Source organism: Erinaceus europaeus, chromosome 4, assembly GCF_950295315.1.
Source record: "Erinaceus europaeus chromosome 4, mEriEur2.1, whole genome shotgun sequence".
NCBI classification, from domain to species: Eukaryota; Metazoa; Chordata; class Mammalia; order Eulipotyphla; family Erinaceidae; genus Erinaceus; species Erinaceus europaeus.
In genome coordinates, this window is record NC_080165.1 from 29957638 (window position 1) to 29983656 (window position 26019).

General features: G+C 37.6%; 1 protein-coding gene across 1 annotated transcript in view; it reads left to right on the forward strand.

Moving 5' to 3' along the window:
• GMDS (GDP-mannose 4,6-dehydratase) overlaps window positions 1-26019 on the forward strand; it is a 655177-nt gene that overhangs the window by 133451 nt on the left and 495707 nt on the right. Inside the window, exons 2-4 of the mRNA XM_060190785.1 lie at window positions 8614-8658; window positions 15680-15767; window positions 20035-20144. Coding sequence (XP_060046768.1) covers window positions 8614-8658; window positions 15680-15767; window positions 20035-20144 — 243 coding nt within the window. The remainder of the gene's footprint in view (window positions 1-8613; window positions 8659-15679; window positions 15768-20034; window positions 20145-26019) is intronic.

Here is a 26019-nt window from a genome sequence, read left to right on the forward strand (position 1 = left end):
TAAAGGAGAGAGAAACTCTTTTCAAAATTTGTGCAGTTTTAAGTATATGTACTATGTTATGTTGTATAAAATGCTACAAAGAGGATATTGAGTATCAAGTTTATGGGTAATTTATTATTAACTTTCTTACAGATCTATACAAATCTTTATCAATGAGTTTGGAGCCCTGTGTTATAACAACTTGCAGTTAGCATATTGTTCTGACCTTGAAAGGAGTTATTCATGTCAGCAGTGAACTGGCCAGTGAGGCAGATCTTTAAAAGGATTTTGACAGGAATATGCTTCTTGTATTTCATCTGTTTCATCTCTTCTTGATTTCATGCTCAAGTGTGGTAATTTATTTCTCCAGGGCACCATGCCATTTCAGTGTAGAAGAGGTTCCTATGGTAGTATTTCATAGCTTTTAATCACATAACATTGCCACCCTGCACTTGTGACTCATGCCTCATCTGGTGTTCCCTGATAGCACAGCCTTTTGATTAACTGTAAGGTTTACCTGCTGTTACATCTCCCCTTTTCATGTGTGAGTTTGCTGATATTTGTGAAGTTTGGTGATCTGAGCCAGTGTTGAAGCATAGTTCTATCTGGGCCAGGAAATGCCTGGCTTCCCAGATACTTCTCAAAGCAATTGGGCAGGGGTTAAATCTCTTATTTCCTTCCTGTCCTCTGGTCCACAACACCTATAGCCTAAGTTGATGTTTGATAGCCACTAATCTGGGCCACATTGCATTGAGGATATATTATAGAGATACCAAATTTTTATGTTAGAGTATCTGTAGGTTCATTATCATGGAGCCACTGGTTCTATTAGTGAAGCAATAGAACAGTTACAGAGGTTTAATATGAAGATTTTTTTTTAGTAAATGAGAAGAGTTCTGACAAGGCTCACCAACATTACTTTCCTATCATTTGTTCTAAGAGTAGGTCATATCAGTACTTTTTTTTTCCTGAAAGATAAAACAATTAGCTTGAGAGTCAAGAAAGGAAAGAGAAAGTCATTCAAAATAAAGCAGCTTCACCTGGGGTTGTGCCTGCTGTCTTGTGTGAACCAGGTTTGAGCCTCGGCCCCCATGGCACTAAGGGAAGCTTTGGTGCGGTGATTCATATATCCCCCACCCCCATCAGAAAAAAGTGAGCCCATAGCAGTGAAATCTCATCATGACAAACAATGAAGACTGCATAATGTGAACAATGAACAATGGGAGTCCTAACAGTGAACAATGGGAGTCCTAACAGTCTATACATTAAGCATGCTTTACACTGGTGCTCTTTCATTCAGGTGTGCTAAGTTTTTCTAGCATCTGAAGCCAAATTTTTCACCTCCTCCCAGTCCTTCTTGTCCTCCTTATCCGACCCCCCCTTACCCCTTTCCTCTTCTCCTCCTCTCTCCCTCCTCCTCCCCCTGTCTTCCTCCTTCTCCCTTCTTCCCCCTTTCCCTTCATTCCCCTCCCCAGTCCCTCCCTTCCTCTTCCCCCCCTTTTAAATTGCCACCAGGGTTATTGCCAGTGCTCAGTGCCTGCATGACAGATAAATCCACCACTTCTAGTGGATACCCCCCCTTTTTTCCCCTTTTTATTTTTTTTAATATTTATTTTATTTATTCCCTTTTGTTGCCCTTGTTGTTTTATTGTTGTAGTTATTATTGTTGTTGTCGTTGTTGGATAGGACAGAGAGAAATGGAGAGAGGAGGGGAAGACAGAGAGGAGGAGAGAAAGATAGACACCTGCAGACCTGCTTCACTGCCTGTGAAGTGACTCCTCTGCAGGTGGGGAGCCGGGGTTTGAACTGGGATCCTTATGCCGGTCTTTGTGCTTTGCGCCACCTGCGCTTAACCCGCTGCGCTACAGCCCGACTCCCTCCCTTTTTATTTTTATTTGACAGGACAGAGAAAAATTGAAAGGGGGGGGGAGCTAGAGAGGGAGAAAGATAAACCCTGCAGACCTACTTCAACACTCATGAAGCTTCCTTCCTGCAGGTGGGGAGTGGGGGCTTGAACCGGGATCCCTTCTCATAGTGATATGTGCGATTATCTACCATGTGAGTAAACGAACCACATGGCAATTAGATGAATTTTTAAATATACATTTACTTATTTTTACATACATAGCGAGAGCAGAAAGAGAGGGAGAGAGAGAGAGAGAAAGAAAGAAATACTGATCCAGGGCACTGCTCAGTTCTGGCATGTGGTGGGTACAGTGATTGAAACTGGGCCTCTAGAATCTTGGGCAAACAAGTCTCATATCCAACCACTATGCATCTACCCAGCTCTTCAGAGAATTTACAAGTCCATGTCAGATGAATTTCTAAAGTCTGACTATCTAGGTGCTCAGCCCAAAATTCTTGTTTTCCTGGTCTTTGTTACATTGCATCCCATAAGGGTCACTAGTATGATATTTCATTTTTGGAAAATAAAAAATAAAACTCAAATGTTTCACCAGAAACATGGAGTACAGGACATTAGTCCTGTACAACACAATATCTCTTTCCATTGTTTTTATTTTGAATTTACATCTTTATTTTTTGAAAATATATATTTGTATTTTGAAACACGGACGGACACGGACACACACACACACACACACACACACACACATACACCAGGAGAAAAGATCTTAGAAAAATCTCTAATGACTTACAAACACAGTGTGCCAGAATATCACAATAATTCCCTAATGACATATAAAGAAAAGTAGGTAGAAATTTAGTTATCACAAACTGGTGTATGTTAGCATATAGAAATGTTTAGGCTAATGGAGTTCATAGTGAAGACTTATTGTAACTTGGACATATTCTAATGCAGTCTGTAGAAGTGTGTTGTGTTGGTGTTTCAAGTAGCATGATACTATCATCTGAAAAGATGAACAGTTGTTGGTAAAAACAAATGAACAAACAAAACAGTACCTCATGTTTTTTCTTAAAACATAAGTTGGATAAGGGCAAGAGACTGGTTTTTTATGATGACTCTTTGGTCACTACCCGGCCACCCCATCACCTGGGCCCCTAGTCCAGGAGTCCTGGGATTCCCACGCAGACATGATGGGTCTAGAACTCTAACAGATCCCTCTCTCCACTGTCAATGGTCATCTCCATCAGGAACAACATAACAGACCCCTTTGTGGGACCCTATAGGACCTTTCCCTCAATGTGGATCAACAACAGTAGGGACTGCTCCATTCTCTGAAGGGAGGTTGGACAATATATTTTCCTACTACCTGAGGAACATGGGTCCTGAAATTAGTACAGCCTGGACTGTTCCTAGCCATAACCACAAAATGTGAGCTCTGACCTACAGGGATGCAGAGGTTACATAGGCTTCTGTGCTGAATATGGGCCCTAGGTCAAATCAATGGGGTTTACAGTCAACAATATTTATATACATTCCCCATATTTGGGAGCTACTCAGTTCCTTGATCCAGCTTTCTAGTCCTTTTTCCAACTATGACACCATCTCCCCAGACAATACCTTGGGTCCACCTGCCTGTGAGCTGTTATGCTCAGGCAAAAACTAGTCAAGTCATGGGCCCCTTGGAATATACCTAAAAGAGATCTACTAGCGTTTTCCAAAACAGAAACCCCAAGTCTTCATTTGCAATGTTCTTGCCTTTAGGTTCATGATTAGTCAGTAATTTATTCTGTTTTATAGCTTAACCATTTTTCAGCCAAGGTTCCAGGTGCGACCATAATGCCAACCTTATGTCCCTGGGTAGATGACCCCGCCAATGTGTCCTGAAGCCCTGCCTCCTCAGAGCCCTGCCCCACTAGGAAAAGAGAGAGACAGACTGGGAGTTTGGATCTACCTGCCAACACGCATGTTCACCAGGGAAGCAATTACAGAAGCCAGACCTTCCACCTTCTGCACCCCATAATGACCCTGGGTCCATACTTGAGGGAGAAAGAATAGGGAAGCTATCAAGGGAGAGGGTTATTAGATACAGCGTTCCGGTGGTGAGAATTGTGTTGAATTGTACCCCTCTTATCCTATAGTTTTGTCAATATTTCCACTTTATAAATAAAAGTTTAAAAAATAAGTAAAGGAGTGTATAGTTTAAAAGGGGACTAACATCAGCAGCATGTAGTGTTCTTTGTGTGTACTTTATGAAAAATGAATAGCAGTATGGACCCTTAATGTATCTACCTGCTGTTGTTATGTACACCCAAACACACATGTAACAGTAAAGTTCTTTTTTGTGACAGCACCTTATATGAGGAAATAGTTTCTTCTTTAGAGATCATGCCAAAGAGAGCTATGTCTGTTTTAAGTAGTGATGGTGTCTTTGACTTCTATATACGCATTAGTTTGTTATCACTCTGCTGATAACTTTCATTGCTGTATTTTTTTCTCTTTTAAAAACTTTTGTAAGTGATTTACAAACTTCTAACATAACAGAGCTGTAGCTCCACACCACACCAACCATCAAATTTCTGTACTTCTATCCTCCCGAAGGTAACCACCACACTTCCCCCAAGTTTTTAAAGACAAGTTGGTTACTTTTTTTCTTTTTTCTCCAAATTCATGGGTTTCAATTGTCAGTATCTCACATATGAGTGAAACAACCCAGTAGTTATCTTTTACTTTGTTACTTACTTCACTAAGTAGTTGCATTCATTTTGTCCTGATGAACACAATAAATTGCCAAGTAGGACTCCACTGAGTATATGTCCCATTACTTCTTTGCTCAATTATGTGTCAGTGGTATTTACTATACTGTATTCTTCTTCTTCACCCTGCTAATGTGTGAGTATGTTATATTTGCCTCTCTCTCTCAACTGTAGACATTAAGATAGTTTCATTTGGAAGTTTGGTGTCTTTCTTTCTTTCTCTTTCTTTCTTTCTTTCTTTCTTTCTTTCTTTCTTTCTTTCTTTCTTTCTTTCTTTCTTTCGGGGGGGACAACTGGAGCCTAATTTTTTTTCATTAAGATAGAGTAACACAGAGGGATAAACAAAGAGAGATATCACCACACCACAACTCGGAACTTCCTTTAGTATCATTGCACCTCTGTTGTGCCAAAGCTTGAATCTCAGCTGCTTACACAGCCAGGCCTGTGCCCTACCAGGTGCTCTACTTTTCTGGTCCCATTTTAGATCTGTCTCAATATTACTCGGTGAAAAATTGTGAGTTCTCAGAGTTGAGAGACTATGTGGGTATGCACACATGCACAAGTTATCTTCTAACTGTATGCTAAACATTTAGTGCTTTTGAATATGTTTCCTGGCCTGTAAAATGAGAGGGATTCATTAATTAACTTTTATGATTTTTTCATTGCGTGAATCTGGTAGAAAATATATGTAAAGGATTTGTTAAAATTATAAATCACATGAAAATAGTTTTCAAATATATTCTGCCTCCGGACTCTTCACATTATAGTGGCCAATCCTCCCACTACAGTGACCAATATTTCCATCAAAAGTTTTCCACCTCCAGTGTATTTTCCCTTTTTGAGTAATGCATGTGCCTACACAAGATCTGAAAAATCTCGGGTACTATGTCCTGTTTCCCTCTTCTGAGCTCTCTGGAGTATTCTAAATTTATAAGATGCCTCTGGGTTTGATTAAAATTGCTTAGTCCATAAAATACCCCAGAATAGAATATTTGGTTTAAAAATGAACTCAATGTGGTCTTTCATCATTTTGTTGGTTATTGACACATTGTGGCTGGTTTTAGATGAAACTAGGATGGTAAGGAGGGAGTTGTTTCCTAGGTGAACATAATAGTCAACTTGAATTCTAGTCTTGGCTTCGTCTGTAGTATTGTGAGAATAGGAAGGTTGGATACTCCTCCTGCCTTAGTTACTCAAATTTCAAGTGACTGTTTCTCTTTCAGGTTTTTTTTTTTTAAAATAAGATAGAAAATATTTCCTTTTTCTTGAAAATATCAAAGCCATGGTGATTACAGAAAACTATATAGTAGTTAATATGAATTGGATATTCTTAACAACCATGCACAAAATCAAATTTTTATTAAGAGTCTCAATTGGGACAATATCCTTCCAATTAAAAATTAATTTTATTTTATAAGGATTGAACTCAGACTAGAATCTGTACCAAGTTAATTGTCTTTATAGTGAATAAATTATAAATTTAGTCCTTCCAGTCCCTTGAATTCTGAAAAGTTAAATGTCAGAATTTAAAGTTGATTTTAGGTTATCAGTTGTCATGGTGTTTTATTTATTAGTCTGACTGAAGTATTCTCTGCATCCTGTTCCTCTGTAGGACACACAGAAACAACTATTCCACTGGCGTGGTGGTTGGATGCCAGCCTGTTTAGATACCATGTATTCCTGTGGAGTCCCCTCAGGGACAGGAGGAACAGGGGAAGAGAGCTGGGTTCTCTGGGCCAGAGACCAGGAGCCCTGAGTCTGCTGCATTTCCCACTTATTGTGCAGCCTGGACCCTATCACTTGAGAGACCTGGCAAGGAAGTGATGAGGAAGTGAGTGCCACTGCTGGTTCAGAATGTTCCAATGTGGTTGGAAAGTTTGAGAAGCAGCCTGGGTGAGAAGAACAAGACCTTATTGACAGGGTTCAGTCCTGGTCAGGGTCTGTTTCGCATCAGCTTTCTACATAATCACAACTCTCACTGCCCCCAAGGATCTTTAGCATTTTCTCTGCTTTTTTTTTTTTTTTTTTTTTACTGTTTCTACAACCATGGGAGAACAACACAAAACATTTTTAACTTTCATCCCCAAAGAAAGGAAAAAATGTTATAATATTTAATGTTGCATATTTCTAAAAGACAACAGCACTAGTAAATCCCAAATAACTTACCTTTCTAGGGTTTTCTAGCCTACTGTCAGTTTTTTTCTTTATTATTATAAATATTTTCTTATTTTAAGCATTATCTAACTGATTAATTTTTAAGATTACTGAGTCTTGATGGTTTATGTAGGTCTACTTGTCCTGGTCTGAAATCTTCCGTCCTCTTATCTTATTTAATTTGATTTGTATTAAGAATGCAAAACTTTTGTAATTTAGTATGTATTGTAAGATTGAGAGAAAAAGGGATATGCCAGTTCATTTCTTGGATTCTCTATAAGAGAGTTATATTTCAAGAAATCAGGAGAATATTCACTAGAAATTTTTGTGAACCCCAGAATGTGTCCCTTGTATACCTTTTTTTAAATTTAAATTTTATTTTATTACTAATTTTTTTTTTTTTTTTTACTAGAGCACTGCTCAGCTCTGGCTTATGGCGGTGTGGGGGATTGAACCTGTGACTTGAGAGCCTCAGGCATGAAAGTCTCTTTGCATAACCATTATGCTATACCCCTACCCTGTATACCTTATTTTAACATCTGAATGAATTGATCCATGACATCTGCATTAATATGGTAAACAGTATTTTTGGGAGCCTTGTCATTTTCAGAACCCATAGTGTTTTCAATTCCAACATTATGTGAAATGACAATCATCAGATTCACATAGTTTTTCTGTTCTCTGAAATACCTGGTAGGAACTATCAAAGTTCAAAGGGAAATTCCAGGCTTTTCCTAAAGAAGAACCCAAAGAAAATTCAAGTATTTTCAACTTCTTTGAATACACAGATCTTCAGTAGCTGGAGTCTCCTGTTTTTACTTAAACCGGGGTGAACTAGAGAAGACCTTCCTTAGCTAAAAGCAGAAGGACAATTTACTGGACTTCCAAAAAGTCTACTGAGCTCACTTTCTCCGTATGGCTGTTGACTTCTTTTTAGTTTCTCTAGAATAATGATTTCTTATTTCAAACTCTTTAATTTTTTCATTAGATGAGTCTCAGGTTGTGCACACATTATTCAGTGATAGTAATACAAAGATGATCATGTTGACACTACCTTTACCAAGTCCTTTCTGTAATGACTTTCCAGAACCCTTGAGTTGTAAGCCCACTTCTACTGGTCTTAAATGACCTCACCTACACTTTTCTCACTTTCTTTGTCTCCACATGGTATCTTTTGTAGTAATGCAAGCTGTCCTGTGTCCTCAGCCTCCTCTTTACCTCCCTGCCTCCTTTCCATAACTTCCATCTTGACCTTTCCCTAGGGATTCATTTTTATTTATTTTATTTTATTTTATTTTATTTTATTTTATTTTATTTTACTACAGCATTGTGGTTTTGGAGCCTCAAGGATGAAAGTCTTTCACATAACCACTATGCTATCTCCCTGGCCCAAGATTCCTTTGTTTATATTTTTTAATAGACCCTCCCACCCCATAGAATTTGATTAATACTTTACATTCCTGGAGAGCCAATGTCTTTGTTGTACAGATTTTGCACATTACATATAGCTAATAAGTGACAAAACCTAATCCCAAATCTATTAGACTCTGAAGCTTTTGTTCTCTGTTTCCCCATCTTCTTCCATGACCTCCAGTTTCTCTGTGACTGACAATTATAGTACTTGCACTCATGTGACTCTCAAATGAGATAGAAAAATGCTTAATGAATAGTGGAATACCATTCTGGGTTTACCATCATTTAAATTGTTTTAAATTTTGAGTACCATGGTCTCTACTTTTAGTTCATAGTCTCTGAAATGCCCCCCCCCCTTTTTTTCCTTCAGAACAATTAGTCTTGTCTGCCTTCAGTCCTAGTTATGATGATTCTGACATCATATTTCCATTTTTCTTCTCTTCCCAGGATGGCTCCTACTTGGCTGAGTTCCTGCTGGAGAAAGGCTATGAGGTGAGTGACTCAGTGAGCAAGCACAGGCAACGGAATCACTCGGACACAGTGGCCTCCTGCTTCCTCTGCTGCCGTCCTCCTGTGTGTGTTTTCCACTGAAACTCTGATAACAAATCAAAATCAGGGGAAGAATGTGCCGCCTGGCTTGTCACCATGCCAGCTCATTGTGCTATTTATCTGCTGGTGAGCACTGGTGGCTTCCCCTGTTCCTCAGTGTGGGACCGCTTTGCACGCTTCCTACATTCACAGATAAAGCAGCAACCCCAGTAAGCTAAGAGCTATAAAGTTATGAGATTTTATTTCTGATGCAGTGCTACACTAAAGCGCTCCACGTACAGTGAGTCACTTAATTTGGAAATTGCACGGAGCAATAAAAAGTAAGCTGATCATTGGCAAGCTTGAATGAAAAATTTACACTTAGTGATTTGTGTTTTCTAAGAGGCATCCATATATTTTATGGAAGCTGAAATTTCTGTCTTTGCTGCTGTCCTCTTCCTAATCTTCACTGCTAACTTCTTTTTCACTCCTTCTTATCCTTTAATATTTTATGCTTAAAAAAATAAAGACATTATAGATTGAATTTGATGTTACTCTATATGTATATCTTATAAATTTTCAAGAAAAGTTGTTGGGTATGAACATCTGTATACGTTTATGCTCTAAAAACCCACCTAGTGTGTATGCTTTGGTCTGATTTTCGAGTGCATGAAATACTTTGGCGTCTCTGTTCATTTCAATTGCAGATGCATCATGTCATATATATGATCTCTGTATAAATAGAAAAGCAACAGCAGTAGATCAGGTGTTTAAGATTTGAAGGAGAGGGAACCATTTTCATTCTATAACTCATAATCTTTTCAGAGAGCCTTGACTTCTAGATTTTAAGAAATAACTGCAGATAACTTCAGCACCTTCTTTATCCCTATCTAATAGCTAGTTTGACTTCTTGTAGTAGCATCAAAATAAGGCAGGTGTAAAGATGAAATAAAGCATATGTGGTTATAATGCACATTTTTTTCATAACTGAGTGATAAATGTCCATTCTTCAGAACAGAGGCATTTAGAGTAGATCTTTTATAATGCAGAATAGTTAGTTTTGGGTAAAACCCAGTATTTGCTCAGGTCAGATTAACTTAATGCCCTAATAAATCAATGGGAAGGTTTGGCAGAGAGATATACTTAATTTCACATAGGGGACCCACTGATAGTTATTTAATGGCTAGAGAGCAGTTAGTGACAAGTAACTGTATCAAATAAACTAAGTGAAAGAACAAATTGAGTAGTAGTTGATAAGGTTGAGGGCCCCAAAATATTCAATTTGCAACTTGACATCTTGAATATTTTTTAAAGATTTTCTTTTTTATTTTAGTTTATTTATTTATTTTCCCTTTTGTTGCCCTTGTTTTTTATTGTTGTCGTAATTATTGTTATTGATGTTGTCGTTGTTGGACAGGACAGAGAAATCGAGAGAGGAGGGGAAGACAGAGGGAGAGAGAAAGATGGACACCTGCAGACCCGCTTCACTACCTGTGAAGTGACACCCCCCCACACACACACACACAGATGAGGAGCCAAGGGCTCAAACCGGGATTCTTAAGCTGGTCCTTGCGATTCGCCCCACCTGTGCTTAACCCGCTGTGCTACCGCCTGACTCCCTAACACCTTGAATATTTTAAGCAGGATTCTGAGAAAATAGCAGAAACAGAAAGGTTATTCTGACCTTCTCACATTCCTTTCTTCTGAAGCAGTCATGAAATCCTGTTAGCAATACCTCCCTAATCCTGGAGAAGAGTATCTTTATCTCTGAAGACAAGGGGAGATTAGGGAAAATTCTATAAAAATCTCTCTGGTACTAGAGGAAAAATTACTTCTGGTTAGGGTACCCAGCTTTATACTTCCTGCCTGTATTGTCCATAGAATTTATTCATGTCAGTTTATGAATCTCACTTCTATCTACATCTCTCTTCTACTGCCACTGTTCAATGATTCATTCTCCCCATCTAACTTATCATTAGCCAAGCAGGCCCTTTATTGTCTTATCAGTTTCAAATCTCATGGGAACCTTCTTGAGTAAATGAAGGTCTGAAGTAACAGTTTCACCTGAGCATTTTGATAAAGTGAGAAACACCAAAACCCTGCTCACCCAGCCATGGTGCTCTACTCATATGTGTCCATGGTACTATCTGTCATGCTTGAATATAGGACCAAGCATCAAACCCAAAGCCTGACATATGGAATCACCAGCCTCTTGGGCCTCTATATGAAAGTTTTAAGATAACAGCTGGAGTATTGCTTCATCTCTGGCCCAGCTTTCATTGAGAAGAGACCTTATTTAAAAGTTTAAGAGAATGCCAGAGCTTCCCTCTGGAATATGAGGTGCTTGAGATCAATTTAAGAATCTCACAATTTCAAACCCTGTATTCTACCTTTGAGCCAGCTCCCTAGCTACTAAAATCACAGTTCTTTTTTAATTGGAGGAGTAATGGTTTACACTAAACAGTAAAATACAGTAATTTGTACATATGTAACATTTCTCGGTTTTTCACATTTCCATTCAACCCCTAGTAGGTCCTCCTCTGCCATCACGTTCCAGGAGCTGGACCCTCCTGCCCCCACCCCAGAGTCTTTTACTTTGGTGCAACACACCAACTACAGTACACGTTCTGCTTGAAGTCACAGTTTTTAATGTTGGGTTTTTGTTTCCATTGTTAGATTTTTCTTAGGATTAAACATTAAGAAGAGTATAGAATATGGTTAAGCACACACACTATATATTGCACAAGTACCCTGGTTCAAGCCCCTGGTCCCCACCTGCAGGGGGAAAGCTTCACGAATGGTGAAACCAGCGCTGCAGGTGTCTCTCTGTCTCTCTCCATCACTATCTCCCTTCTCCCTCAGTTTCTCTCTGTCTTTATCCAATAAAAAATAAAGTTTAAAAAAGACTAGTTTTGTTTATAGAGTATCTATAGATATAATGTCATGATGAGGAAAACCAAAAATTAGACTTTGTCTGCAAGCATCTTCAGATACTTCATCTTATATATTGTGGAAGCACAAAGAACATATATATCCTGTTAAAACTTGGAAGTAAAGAAATCCATCCAGTGTGCTGTAGCAGGAAAGCCAGTGGGTTCAGTGCTGGGAAGCCTCTTTCCTAGTCATCATCTGCTACTTACTGTATTTATGGCTCAACCAAGCCATTGAACCCTGAACACTAAGTTTCATCACTTACAAAATTGGTAGATAGATGCATTGTGTAACTGTATATCAATATTACCATCCTCATTATGTAAGGCAATACATGAGAAACAGGCCAGAGGAATTCTGGGGCATCTGCAGGGCTTATCATGATAGGTATGATATTTTATGTTGACAAGTTCTGGAGCATGGGTTTTGTAGATGATTCCTTAGTCCACTTCATTGATTAGTGTTAGTGCAAGGCAGATAAGTTAGTTACCTTGCTCCTAGACCTACATGCATTCCTTCTAATCATAAAAGTAAACAAAAATCCACCGAAGGGAGGGTTCTGATTAAAGTACATTCTGGTTTCAAGTGCTTTCCATTGTTGTTACTGTATATAAAATAGAGAAAGAAACCAGAAAAGTAAAGCACAAAGTTCAACCTTAAAAACTAATTTGTGAAACAGAAGCTAATTTATTGGGGCTGGATAGTAGCGCATCTGTTTGAGCACACATATTACTGTGTGCAAGGATCCACGTTTGAACTCCAGGTCCTCACCTTTAGGGAGACGCTTCAGGAGTGGTGAAGAGTGCTGCCAAGTGTCTCTGTTTCTTTCTCCTTCTGTCTCCCCTTCTCTTAATTTCTTTCGGTCTCTATCAAAAACAACTAAAAAAACTAATTTGTCTTGGAATGTGTGAAAAATCTGTATTAATAAAACCAGGTAACAATTCAAGATAGCACATCGTTTTTAATTTTTATTATTTTATTTTCCTGAAATTTATTTATTTAACTAGTTGTTGAAGGTTTGGCCATACCAGGATGACATTCCCCCCCCCCCCCAGATATAAAGGGAAGGGATTATGTTTAGTTGCAGCTGGTTGAGCATACAGGTTACCATGCACAGGGATCTGGGTTTAAGTCCCCAGCCCCCCACCTAGAGGGGGAAAGCTTTATGAGTGGTGAAGCAGTACTGTATGTCTCTGTCTATCTACTCCCACCTCTCAATTTTTCTCTGTCCTATCAAATAAAAATAAAATAAAATATATAGCTTAAAAACAAACAAAAATCTACACACAACCCTTCTGTTAAAGAAAAGTCACTGTTCTCAAATTCTTAACTAGAGTATCCATTTCACACACATGGCTTGTCTTAACTTTTGTATTTCACCTGTCTTAGAAGCAGACAGACTCAGCTTTCATTAGTTCTTAGAATAATACTTGCTGTCATGGATTAAGCATTTGGCAGGTCTCTCTTTTCCTGTACACACACATACCAAAAGTGGGCACTGAGGGGAAATTAAAGTACCTTTTTTCATATTAAAAAAGCTCCCAAAGTTAATGCTTAATTCTTTAGGTTAAAAGTCTCACCATTAAGTACTAAGTAATTTATTTGCTATAACAATGTGTCAGTTGTCTAATATTCACAAGAAATCCGTGAGCATCGTTTAATATTTTTGGTCGTGCTCTACACACACACACACACACACACACACACACACACACACACACACACCATGTGTATGTTGTCTTTGCTTTGGACTTTCAGAATATATGTTTTCCCCTAAATTCAAGAATCAAGAGAAAACTAATCTAAATCATAATGCTATTTTAATTGTTAAAGCTAAACTGTAAGTTTTTGTAACATAGGAATTCCTCTAAACATGGAAATAAAGCTGTACTTATAAATCAAAGAAACTTGTATCTCAGGAAAAACCTTTGGTTGCAAACATCAGTTCTGTACTACATTTCTATTTAAATATGATTTTTATTTATTTTTAAGTTTGTGGAGAGGTTCAATTTTACAATTAAATAATGACTTGGAAAATTATAGACCAGGAAGTAGATAGAATAAACTCTAAGCTTAATATGTTATTTTCTCCACTTCCCAATTAAGAAATGGGTATGTATAACCAAATCCCAAGTTAACATTTCCTAGACTTTACTGTTTGCCTCTTAAAATGTCAAGCAGGTTTGTGATCATGTGGCCTTCTTAAAATATTTTCATGTTTACCAAACTTTCTTGTGCTTAATTCTTTTGGAAAATAGTGTGGATGAGTGCTTTTCTTTTTGACTAAAGCAATTAGCCAATGGAGTTATTAACTGTGTGTGTGCTGTATCCTTTGCAGAAGTCAATTGCTCATGTATGCCATATAAAATGACGATGGCATTTCTTTCTACTTGAAAGAAAGTCTGTGTACTTATAGGCTCCATCCTGCATTTGGAATATTTGAGTCATGCAAAGGATTAATTTTGTTTTGAAATAGAAAATGATTGAGTTAAAATCTAAAAGTGTATTCAGCTGCAAATGAAACTACTAACCATTAGAAGGAACACTTCTAAAATAAGTGAAGGATTAAAACTGCCACCAGTAGAACTGGAACTCAGACAGTTGGTAACATAACCTGGTATTAGCACTGGCAGTACAAAAGGAACAATTTTGACACAAGAAGGAAGTGAGACCAGTTCTTGAGTAATTTCTCTTATGTATCAGATACAAGTAATGTTTTCTTTAGTATTAGGCAGGTATGCATTCTTGTTTCAATAGCTTTCCCCCCACTTACTATGGTGAAGTCAAAGATAAAATAAAAAAGTTCACCAGGTAGCATGCATGCCTTATATGAATGAAACTTGGTTAGGAAACCTGCCACCAGGTGAGAACGCCATGGGCAGCACCAGGGAGAGTTCCAGGGATGATGGAGTGGTGTCTGTTCTCTTTGTGTCTCTTTCTTTTTCCTCCCTCTAAGAAAGACCAAATGAAAAAAAAATTGAGCCTAGAAAATAACTCAGGTGGTATCCTGCATGTGTAAGTCCCTGAGTTTATTCTCTGGCATATTAAAAAGAAAAAAAAAAGATTCATTTTGCCCTTTTTTTTCATGTATTACATTTGTAAACATTTCATAAATCTTGGCCCTACCCTACTATTTACCTTTCTGACTTTTCTACACAATTCCATAATAGCAATTGCTCACCAGTAACATTTGGAGATTTGTACATATCTATCTGTCTATTTATATGTATATATGTATATAACATCTATGACTTATGTAATAAACTCATTTGTAGATGTAAATCTTAGAGAATATTGGAGTTACGTAGCACTGGAATCTCTTGGCCTTATGTTTTGCATTAAAGAGGACACATTTTTTAAATGATATGGCCTCACTTGATATATCTTTACTTTCAAACTGAGAGGTATTTTTTTCAGCAGTGGGACAGTGAGGCAGTGTGTGTGTGTGTGTGTGTGTGTGTGTGTGTGTGTGTGTGTGTGCGCGTGCGTGTGTGTGTGTGAAATGACATTTTTTATTAGTGGTATAGTATTGATTTAAAAAATAAGGTAATAGGGGCATAATTATATACTGTAAACACCACCAGAGTTCTGTGTTCCCATTCCTTCTACTGGAAATTGCAGTAGTTCTCCCAAGGTTACAGATATAGGTTGACTTCATATCTGTCACTATCTTTTTTTTTTTTTTGCCCAATTTTTTCCTATTGTCCTGTCTTTATTTCCTTTCTAAGTCACACTTATACCTATTACTATCCCAGAAGTGAAAAGGAGACATTTGATTATCTGCAACTAAGCATTCAGTGTTAATTGACAGAATTATCTGATTATGTTGGGACTGGTAGTAAAAACTGAAAAAAGAGGGTGAGTGGTGGCTGGTGAGTCATCATTGCGAAGAAAGTTAGCAAGGGAAATATTTCTTATAACTAAAGTCATATTCTTAACAATAGTTATGCTTTTCCACAAAGCTAAACATTAGAACAATTACTTCTGAGTTGCTTATTGATTTCCATCACATGCTTACAATTTACTGCTATCTTTTCCCATTATAAATATGCAGGTCCATGGAATTGTGCGGCGATCCAGTTCCTTCAATACAGGTAGAATTGAACATCTGTATAAGAACCCGCAGGCTCATACTGAAGGAAGTAAGCTAATATTTTTTTCTAAAATCTTTTTTAACTTTCTTTATAATAATGGTATTTTCCTTTTTTTTTTTTTTCTCTTAAAGTCTACCAGCTCACAGTTATTCTCCTGTGACTGACCTGCTTTGAGTACTCTGTCCATATTGTTTGCATGTCACAGTGTCATCTTGCTTAGACTGTTACATGGATACTGACCTGCTTTGAATATTCTCCCCACATTGCTTGCATGTCATGGCATGATTTTGGTTACACTTCTACATGGATTTGTGTCAGGTGATGCTTTTTGTTTTAGAGGGTGGGAGTGACATCCTTTGAGCACCTTCATCCAGATGTCCCTCAAGTGAGAATGATTCCAGATTCAGTTCCTCTTTGATTTTTATGTTTGGTTTAATTAAATCAAGTTTTAAAAATCTTGGATATCTTTCTCATTTATTTATTTATTATTGGATATATACTTATTTATAGATAAATTGTGAGGGGAGGAAGAGTTAGGGAGAGAAAGAGAGAGAAAAACAACTCCAGCCTTGGTCCATGGTTTATAAAACTTCTATGCCCCCCACAGGTGGGGACCAGGGGCTTAAACCTGGGACCTTGCATATGGTAATATCTGCATTTAACCAGGTGTCACCACCTGCCCCCCAAATATTTGTATATCAAATTCATTTAAAATTATTGGTGAAGGTTTGTGTGTTTGAAAGAAAAAAAAAGAACAATAAAAAAGATGACAATCAAAAGTATATTCAGATGCTTTTTTTTTTTTTTTGCCTCTGGTCTCTGGGCTCAGTGCCTTCACTATGAATCTACACCCCCCCCTGCTTTTTTTCCTCTTTTTCTTTTCATTCAATAGGATAGAGCGAAATTAAGAGGAGATGAAACGACAGACAGAGGGAGACAGAGATAAACACCTGCAGACCCGTTTCACCACTTTTGAAGCATCCCTTCTGCAGGTGGGGAGGGGGGGCTCGAACACAGGTTCTTGGGTGTATTCTTGCATATAGTTCTATGTGTGCTTAACTGGGTGTGCCACCACCTGGCCCTTATATTCAGATGCTGTACAGGTCATTTACAGGTATTTGCAGTTGTCTTTGTCAATAAGATTGCCTCTATATAACTGGACAATATACATAGCACGGTCTCAGTGTTTTATTCATTTGTTCCTTATTGGGAGTGATATGCAGACATCTGTCACAGAAGGATGAGAAATTGTAACCATGTGACAACAGCTGTCTTTTTTTAAATATTTGTTTATTTTCCCTTTTGTTGCCCTTGTTGATTTTTTTATTGTTGTTGTAGTTATTGATGTCATTGTTGTTAGATAGGACAGAGAGAAATGTAGAGAGGAGGGGAAGACAGAGAGGGGGAGAGAAAGATAGACACCTGCAGACCTACTTCACCACTAATGAAGCGACTACCTTGCAGATGGGAAGCCTGGGGCTCGAACCAGGATCCTTATGCAGGTCCTTGTGCTTCGTGCCACATGCGCTTAACCCACTGTGCTACACCTGACTCCTAACAACAGCTGTTTTATACATCATTGTTTCCATAATAAAACAATAAAGCTTATGAGAGAACCAAATACTGATTACTGTTGCACATAAATATAATCTTGGACTTTTTATGGGTTTTGTGGTCCTGCGATTAATTTCTGCTGATAGAACGTTTTACAAATAAGAGTTGTCAGTAGACATAAGATAAGCTTCTATTACTTGATAGTCTATAATGATTAAAGTGTTAAAGACTATATATGCATCTTTGCTTAATAGAATTTGTCTAATTTCCAAATTGGGAGGTCAGGTGACATTTGGAGGAAAAAAGAATTCATACTATGAGTGAGACCACTTTATAGATGAGAAAATAGGAGGTATGACATTATTGAGGTCACACATTGTGTGAAAGATCAAAATGGTATTAGGGCATACAGTTTCTTTTTTTTTAATATTTATTTTATTTATTCCCTTTTGTTGCCCTTGTTGTTTTATTGTTGTAGTTATTATTATTGTTGTCGTTATTGGATAGGACAGAGAGAAATGGAGAGAGGAGGGGAAGACAGAGAGGAGGAGAGAAAGATAGACACCTGCAGACCTGCTTCACCACCTGTGAAGCGACTCCCCTGCAGGTGAGGAGCCGGGGTTCGAACCGGGATCCTTATGCCGCTCCTTGTGCTTTGCGCCACCTGCGCTTAACCCGCTGCGCTACAGCCCGACTCCCAGGGCATACGGTTTCTAACTCCCAACTACACCTATGTAACTTGCCCAGTCTTTCCAGCTGTCTGGGATGGCCTAGTCAGATTGCACACCTAAGTGATTTTTTTCTTCTGCACCTGTCTTGTGGTCTGTTTTTAAATAAACTTGCACCTGCAGTGACTTTTCACAGAACTGCTATTTGGGATATGACAAAAAGTGATTCCCTTTTTGAGTCTAAGATCATTTCATTGAGGAAATACTGATTTATAGGATTTCTTTTTTGTCACAAGGGTACATTTCCACATTTCCATAAGATCTAAATGATATTTAAAAGAATTTTATTTCCTTAATTAGTTATGGATGTATTTATATGTGTGTGTGTGTGAAAGGCAAGAGAGAAGCAGAGAGAGAGAGACAGAGAAAGACAGAGAGACAGAGAGAGAAGCCCTGGCTTATGGTGATGCCAGAGACTGAATCTGGGATCTCTGGGGTCTCAGACATGCAGATTCCATGTTCTAATACATAGAATTATTATTATTATTATTTTTACCTATTCTATGAGATTTTGTATTCACTCCAGAGCTCCTAAATTTGAAGATTTGGGTTACTTACATAGGTAATGACTTTACTAGAAATATGACCTAGACATCCCAGCAAAGGCATTTCATATTAATATAGAGACTGTTAAGTGTTTCTATTTAGAAATAGCAATAGTCTACCAAAAAAAAAAAAGAAATAGCTTTTTTGGGCAAAATAAAGGATGGTACTTCCATTGGATACATACAGATCAAAGAATATACAAGTAATGGAAATTTCCAAATTGATGTACAGATTCCATTTTGTACTATTTATGTGGTTCTTTTCTTTTTTATATTTATTTATTTGTTTTCCTGTTTGTTGCCCTTGTTGTTTTTAATTGTTGTTCTTGCTGTCATCGTTGTTAGCACAGAGAGAGATGGAGAGAAGAGGGAAAGACAGAGGGGGAGAGAAAGAAAGACATCTGCAGACCTGCTTCACCGCCTGTGAAGCAACTTCCCTGCAGGTGGGGAGCCGGGGGCTGGAATGGAGACCATTACACTGGTCCCCCTGCTGCGCTACCGCCCGACTCCCTATTTATATGGTTCTTGATCACATAAGGCTCATTTGTCTGCATGTTTATACTTTTATGATGATGAGGTCAGTGTATTTAAGATTTGATTTTTACATCAGATATTTCATGGATGGATTGAGGATTGATGTTACACAAATACTTCAAAATTATTAAGTAAAAATATAGGAATACAATTGTCTTTACTATTAACAATGTGTAAAATATTTCCTTAAAAATCTCCTTATTCCTTTGTCTGGATCTTACTCTTACCATATCTTACTACCAACTACCCAAGAACCACAGATACGTGAATGCATTATATCTGTCATTTTAATTTAATTCATTTCTTTTGGTGTCAGGGCCTTGCACAAGTGTAATTTCATTGCTCCTAGGGGGTGTTTTCATCCTTTTTATTTCAGATATAGAAGAGAGAAAGAGGGAGAGAGCCATATAAAGAATATCCTCTTAGCTATGCTTCCCCAACTTGGGTTTGCAGACAGTAGGGTATCTGACAAAATAATTGAAGCAAGAGATGACTGTGCTTAGTGAAATAAGAGGTGAAAGGAAACTATGTTATGTGGAAAACTGAGAAATGTTATGCATGTACAAACTGTTGTATTTACTGTTGACTATAAAACATTAATCACCAAATAAAGGGAAAAAAACCAACTACAGATGGTTTTGCTCGTATGTAAAATGTAGTTAAAGCAAACAGACCTAACTCAGTAAATTATTTTAAAAAGTCACTTAGACTTTCTGAGAATTATGGTGTTGTGTGGGGGGTGCATAGAACTTTGTAGTGTGTGGTAATTTACATACAACATGTATGAGTATAAAATTGTACCTCTGAAATCTTGTAATATTGCAAATGTCTGTTAACCTGCTAATAATAAGAACCATTAGAAATTTAAGAAAATTGAAAACAAGTGAAATAGTTCTTAAAATTTGTTTTATGTTGTTGTCTACTATGTAATGACATCTTTTTTAAATACTGAAGACATGAAGCTGCACTATGGTGATCTCACCGACAGTACTTGCCTTGTGAAGATCATTAATGAAGTAAAGCCTTCAGAGATCTACAACCTTGGAGCCCAGAGCCATGTCAAAGTAAGTAATTTTCATGATTACTGTTTCTCTGGTCATGTTTCTGAGTTGTGCTGTATTTTATTTTTGTCTGTTACTTCTTAGTGCAGCAATCATCTGTCATAGTCCTCATTCTAAACCATCAACATTAATTTGGATACTAATGAATTGTAATAGGAATACTACTATATGTTTAAAGCATATTCTGTTTTATTTAACAATATAATAAATTCCTACTGCTAACATAAAAATAGCAGTATTCCTTTATTTGTGGGTTGATCTTGCATTCATGAACACCCTTTGGATATATGTTCTGCCATTTAAAATTATATTGAGTAAAGTGTTAAAATGATGGAAAATGTAACTCAATAAAACTTGTATTTTAATATTAATTTTGGTAGTATTTATATTATTGACTAAGAAAATAGGGTTTTTTTAGTCCCAGGCTAAGATTAACTAAATTAACTTGTTATTGTGACTAGTAAAAATCACTGGAAGAGAAACTCTTTTTCAGGTTCTGTGCTACCCAGTACAATAATGGTTATTGATTTTTCCCTTTATTCAGACTTCCTTATCATCTGCACACCTGTCTTTTTAGTTTTCCTTTCTGGAACAAATCAAAGTAAACCTGAGAAGTCCTTCCTCAGGTTGTTGCAATATGCTTAGGTCAGGTTTTTGTTGCTGTGCCCTAGTATTCATTTCAGAGATTGAAATCTAAAGTGAAGGGTGATATGAGTTCTGTTGATACTTATTCAGTTGGGATAGTTAGTGAAGTTTATAAAAGCACATGACTTAAAAGAGCAAAAACCAAAAAGCTCAGAAAAATTTATCAGTAGTTTTGGTTAAATCAGTAAATTATACAGAAGTATTTTAGAAGGCAGTTAAGGTATTTGCTATTTCACCATATCCCCCACTTTGGACAGAATGTTAAGTTATGTGCCTATTTTGCATACCTCTCTTAGCTTAGAGAAATTTAAATTATATTAAATAAGGTCATGGTAGAACATGAAACAGTGGTAAATCGTCTTGTAGTGATAGCAAGTTAAAACATTGAGTGTACATCCTCATACTACATTATTCTTTAAAATATTAATCATGACGCATGGCTGTTCTGCATCGATCAGTAAAGATAATTCTTAGCTCTGCTGCTGAGGAAATAATTTTTCTTATCTTTCTTTTTCCTGATTCTGTTCTAAGTCCAGACACAAACCTTGTGCTATGAATGGCCTTTGGCTTGAGGCATAACTTCTTTGCTAAATTATACTATATTTTTTCTCATTTTGAAAGAGTATCATATGTTACTGTGCCTTAAGAGAAATTTACCTCTCTTTCCTGCATGATAGCAATGGTTTTCTGTCTTTTTCTCTTTGTTTCTTTCCTTCTTTTTCCTTCCTTCCTTTCTTCTTCTTTTTCTCCTCCTCCTCCTCTTCCTCCTCCTCCTCCTCCTTCTTCTTCCTCTTCTTCTTTTTAAATCACTCCAGGAGCAAATATTTATCCCTGACTGCAGCAATCAGTTCATCTTTCACATTATAACTTATCTGTTTCTTGGCCTTCCTGAACAACTGGGAGAGTACCTTCCAGACTAAATAGAATGTTTTGGAATGAATGCACTGTTATTCAATTTCCTTTAGATTAAGACATTTCCTTTGTAAGTGTAGATAGTTTATCACCTCCAAAAGCTATAAACTGGCATCACAAAAAGATGCAGGAAATTTTATTAAAGAGTTTTTTATAGAAAGCTTTCCTGCCATCGTTTTAATATTGATAGAATCACCCCCATCCGAAAAAAATCGTGGTTCAAATTATCTGTGACACTTTTTTACACTAAAAATAGCTTAATAACATCCAGTTATTATTCTAGGGTGTTTATACTGTAAATATAGAAAGCTTTGGAGAAATGAGTGGATTTCTTCTAAATTGCTATGTGCAAAACATTTATATGTATTTATTGGGCTTTGCCTGCCTCCCCAAAACTCTGGCTAGTTGGTGGTAATGATGTTTAATTAAATATGAATTTTTGCTTGGATAATCACTTATCTCTTCAACAGATATTGCATGCATTATATTAGTGAATATCTAAAGATGTGTTTAATTCCAGTTCTGTTGTGAATTTCTACTATAATAGACACCCTTCACCCAGGCGGGTGGTAGCCACTCACACAAAGATCTTTGAGTCTTCTGAGGAAAGTTGTATAAAATCTCAGTCTCAGGTAGTTATACTCTCTGCTGAAGAAAGAATTAGAGAGGAACTTTTCAGTTATAGTTAATATAACTGCTATTGGAAATGGAAGTAGTAGCATTAGGCTGTGAGTCACAAGTTTGAAAATGGAACATGCTTACAGCATGAAGAACATCCTAGCCTAGCTGAGCAAAGGTTTATGGAGGACAGATGCTAGGTAAAGTTATTAAGGATGTTAGGTCTGACACATTTGGCAACCTCTGCAAGTTTTTGGATAAGGAAAATATATTTAAAGATAAGTTTTAGAAGTAGGAGTACAGAGGAAGGACTTCAGTAAAAGCTGGACTCATGCATGAAGATCGCAGCATTACAGTGGGAATCAGGAGGTGTGAATATGATTCCTGGTCGAGCTGATGTCTCTGTTGACAAGATATTTGGGAATTTAAGAAGAGGGGATGATGCTGAAGCCCTGGGGACTAGATACTAATGAGACCAGTGGTCAGACACTCATTTAAGGAGGTACTGCTGAGTTAGACAGAAGAAATAAGGAATTCCCTCTTGGACATAATCCACTGATAGTATGTGAATGACATGAAAGTGAAGCAGGTAATGGGCTAACTTAAGATATGTTGTGAGCTCTGAAAGTATTTTGTTGTATAGAGATATAAATTTGATTGGCAAAGGCTGGAGGGGGCAGTCACGAGATGCCAAGGGATGCCTAGGGAAGTCAGATTGGCATCATGGTAGCAACTGCAACATGGTGGCTGAAAAGCATTAAATATAAAGCAGAACAAATTGTTGAATAGTCAGGAACCTAAAGGTAAGAATATAGCAGATGAGATTTGGGATCTCGATTTTGGAAAAAGCTAGGAAGTTTGTTTTAGTTATATTCCAAGGGCCCCATGACTTAACTAATTTACTTGCCTGAGCCAGACAGCTAACATGCAGCTGGTCTAAAAGTATTGTCTGGGAAGATGGTGCCAGAATTGGGAACAGGACTAGAAAGCTGGATCAGGAAAGAGAGTAGCTCCCAGATATGGGGATATAAATACCATATACTATATAAATACCATTAACTATAAACTCTATTGATTTGACTTAGGGCCCATCCATGTCTATTCATATTCAGCACAGGAGCCTGTGTAAAACCTCTGCATCCCTGTCAGTTGGAGCTCACATTCATGGTCGTAGCTAGGAACATTCTAGGCTGCACTCATTGCAGGACCATCTTCCTTAAATTGCAGAGTATGTTGACCCAGCCTCCCTTCGCAGAGTGGGGCGGTTTCTACCATTGTTGTTCCACATTGAGGGCAAGGTCCTATAGAAGCCCACAAGAGGGCATATGATGTTTTCTTGATGGAGATGACCAGTGATGGTGGAGAGAGGCATCTGTTAGAGGTCTTTGCTCATCATATATATGTGGTAATCCCAGAATTCTCTGACTAGGCTCCAGGACGATTGGGTGGCTTGGTAGTGACCAAAAAGACCATCATTAAAGTCTGCTGGTCTCCTGCTTTTATCCAGCTTTTGTAGTCCTTACTTTATCTGACACAGTTGAACTCAGTTTTATGTCTGGAGAATTTTATATTTAGACCAAAATTCTTCGCAATGAGTATTTTTTTCTTCAAATAGTGTATAGTCTATGAGAATTAGTATTTCCTGAGTATTCTTGGTATTTTAGAGAAATAGTGTATTTGAAATCCACTGTCAGAATGCTCTTTCAAAGATTATTTTCTATGCCTCTGTTACTGCTGTGAGTTAATATCGAGTTGATTCTTAGTCATGGAAAGTGTGGGTGTTGGGCAGGGACTGGCTCCATGCTGATGATGACTGAGCTACTGAAGACCAAGGCCAGGTTCCTGGGGGTGGGGGTGGGGGCTTGCTCTATTCCTGACCCCTCCCAGACTCTTTTGCATTAGACCTCATATTATGTTAGTAACTTGTTTTAAATTAGGACAGAAAATAAGTATTTTGTTCTTTCTAATTTATTGTGCCCACGGACAGTTGTTTTTAAACGAAAGTTTTTCTGACAGCAAAATGCTTATAATTAAGGCAAGTTAAGATATATTTCTTATTATTTGGTTTGGAGCTCTTTTGAAAGTTGACTCTAATATTAGCACATTTTGTATTTAGGTTTGGGTCTATGACTTGTAGACCAGGCATTGTTTGTGTTGGCTTCTTTTTGTATAGAGTAAAGTCTTATATCACTCTCACTTCCCGCTAATTTGATGTGGGCCATGGTATGCTAAAAGTAAGGAAAATAAAATAATAGGAAGTTGGTCTGGTTTCCTGCAGGAAACCAATGAAGATGAAATTGGTTCTTGGAATAAACCCACAACAGTCTGGGAAATACTGACTGAAGACATTTTTCTGAATCATAAACAGAAAAATTATGACTCATGAAGTAGGTCATTGAGAGGCTGATTTGATCTTATGTGGGAGAAAGTGAGAGATGACTGAAATGTACTTGTTGTTAAGAGTAGTTAAACCCAGTATGACGACATCATCCAAGTAGGAACAAATTATCCAATATATAGACCTGCCCACTTTATTGGAAAAATGCTTTAGGAGTCTGTTTTATTGTTTAATTAAAGTATACAAATAAAATTTTTCCAGTAATTTCTTTCTTAAATTACTTATCTGTTCAACATTCATTACTACTACTAGGTCAGACTGTTCTTCCACTTCTTCCTCACAGTTCCTTTGACAGTATTACATCACTTGTGATGTCAGTGTTTGACAAGGATATGCTATGGTAAATATAAATCCCTTTCACCTCACAGTGTCATGCTGGAATTGCCTTGATTATTAAATAACTTAATAATTAATTAAATTAAAATAAAATATGCAGTCATTGAATGTGAGAGATGGAAAGAAGGATCTTTAGAAATAATTTTATGCTCTTTTTTATTTTATAAATTAATTTATGTTCTTAACGTCGTAATCTGATCATTGACCAATATAGGACTGAATTTAGATTTCTCTATCCTACCATTTATTTATTTTTTAAATTTATTATTATTTTTTTAAATATTTATATATTTATTCCTTTTTGTTGCCCTTGTTGCTTTATTGTTGTAGTTATTGATGTCGTCGTTGTTTAATAGGACAGAGAGAAATGGGGGGGGGCGAGACAGAGAGGGGAAAAGAAAGACAACTGCAGACCTGCTTCACCGCTTGTGAAATGATTCCGCTGCAGGTGGGGAGCCGGGGGCTCGAACCGGGATCCTTCCTCCAGTCCTTGCGCTTTGCACCACCTGCATTTAACCCGCTGCGCTACTGCACAACTCCCTCCTACCATTTATTTTTAAGACCATCCAAAAAATGATGATTAGTGATATGGTTCTCACTTTCTCTACTCAAATATAATAAATTTCTTCTTCATTTTTTTTTTGCCTCCAGGGTTATTGCTGGGGCCCCCTGCACCATGAATCCACTGCTCCTGGAGGCCATTTCCCCGCCCTTTTGTTGCCCTTGTTGTTGTAGCCTTGTTGTGATTATTGTTGTTGTTGATGTCCTTTTTATTGTTGGATAGGACAGAGAGAAATGGAGAGAGGAGGGGAAGATAGAGAGGGGTAGAGAAAGATAGACACCTGCAGACCTGCCTTCGCCTGTGAAGCGACTTCCCTGCAGGTGGGGAACTAGGTGCTCGAACCTGGATCCTTACGCGGTCCTTGCACTTCATGCAACGTGCGCTTATCCCGCTGCTACTGCCGGACT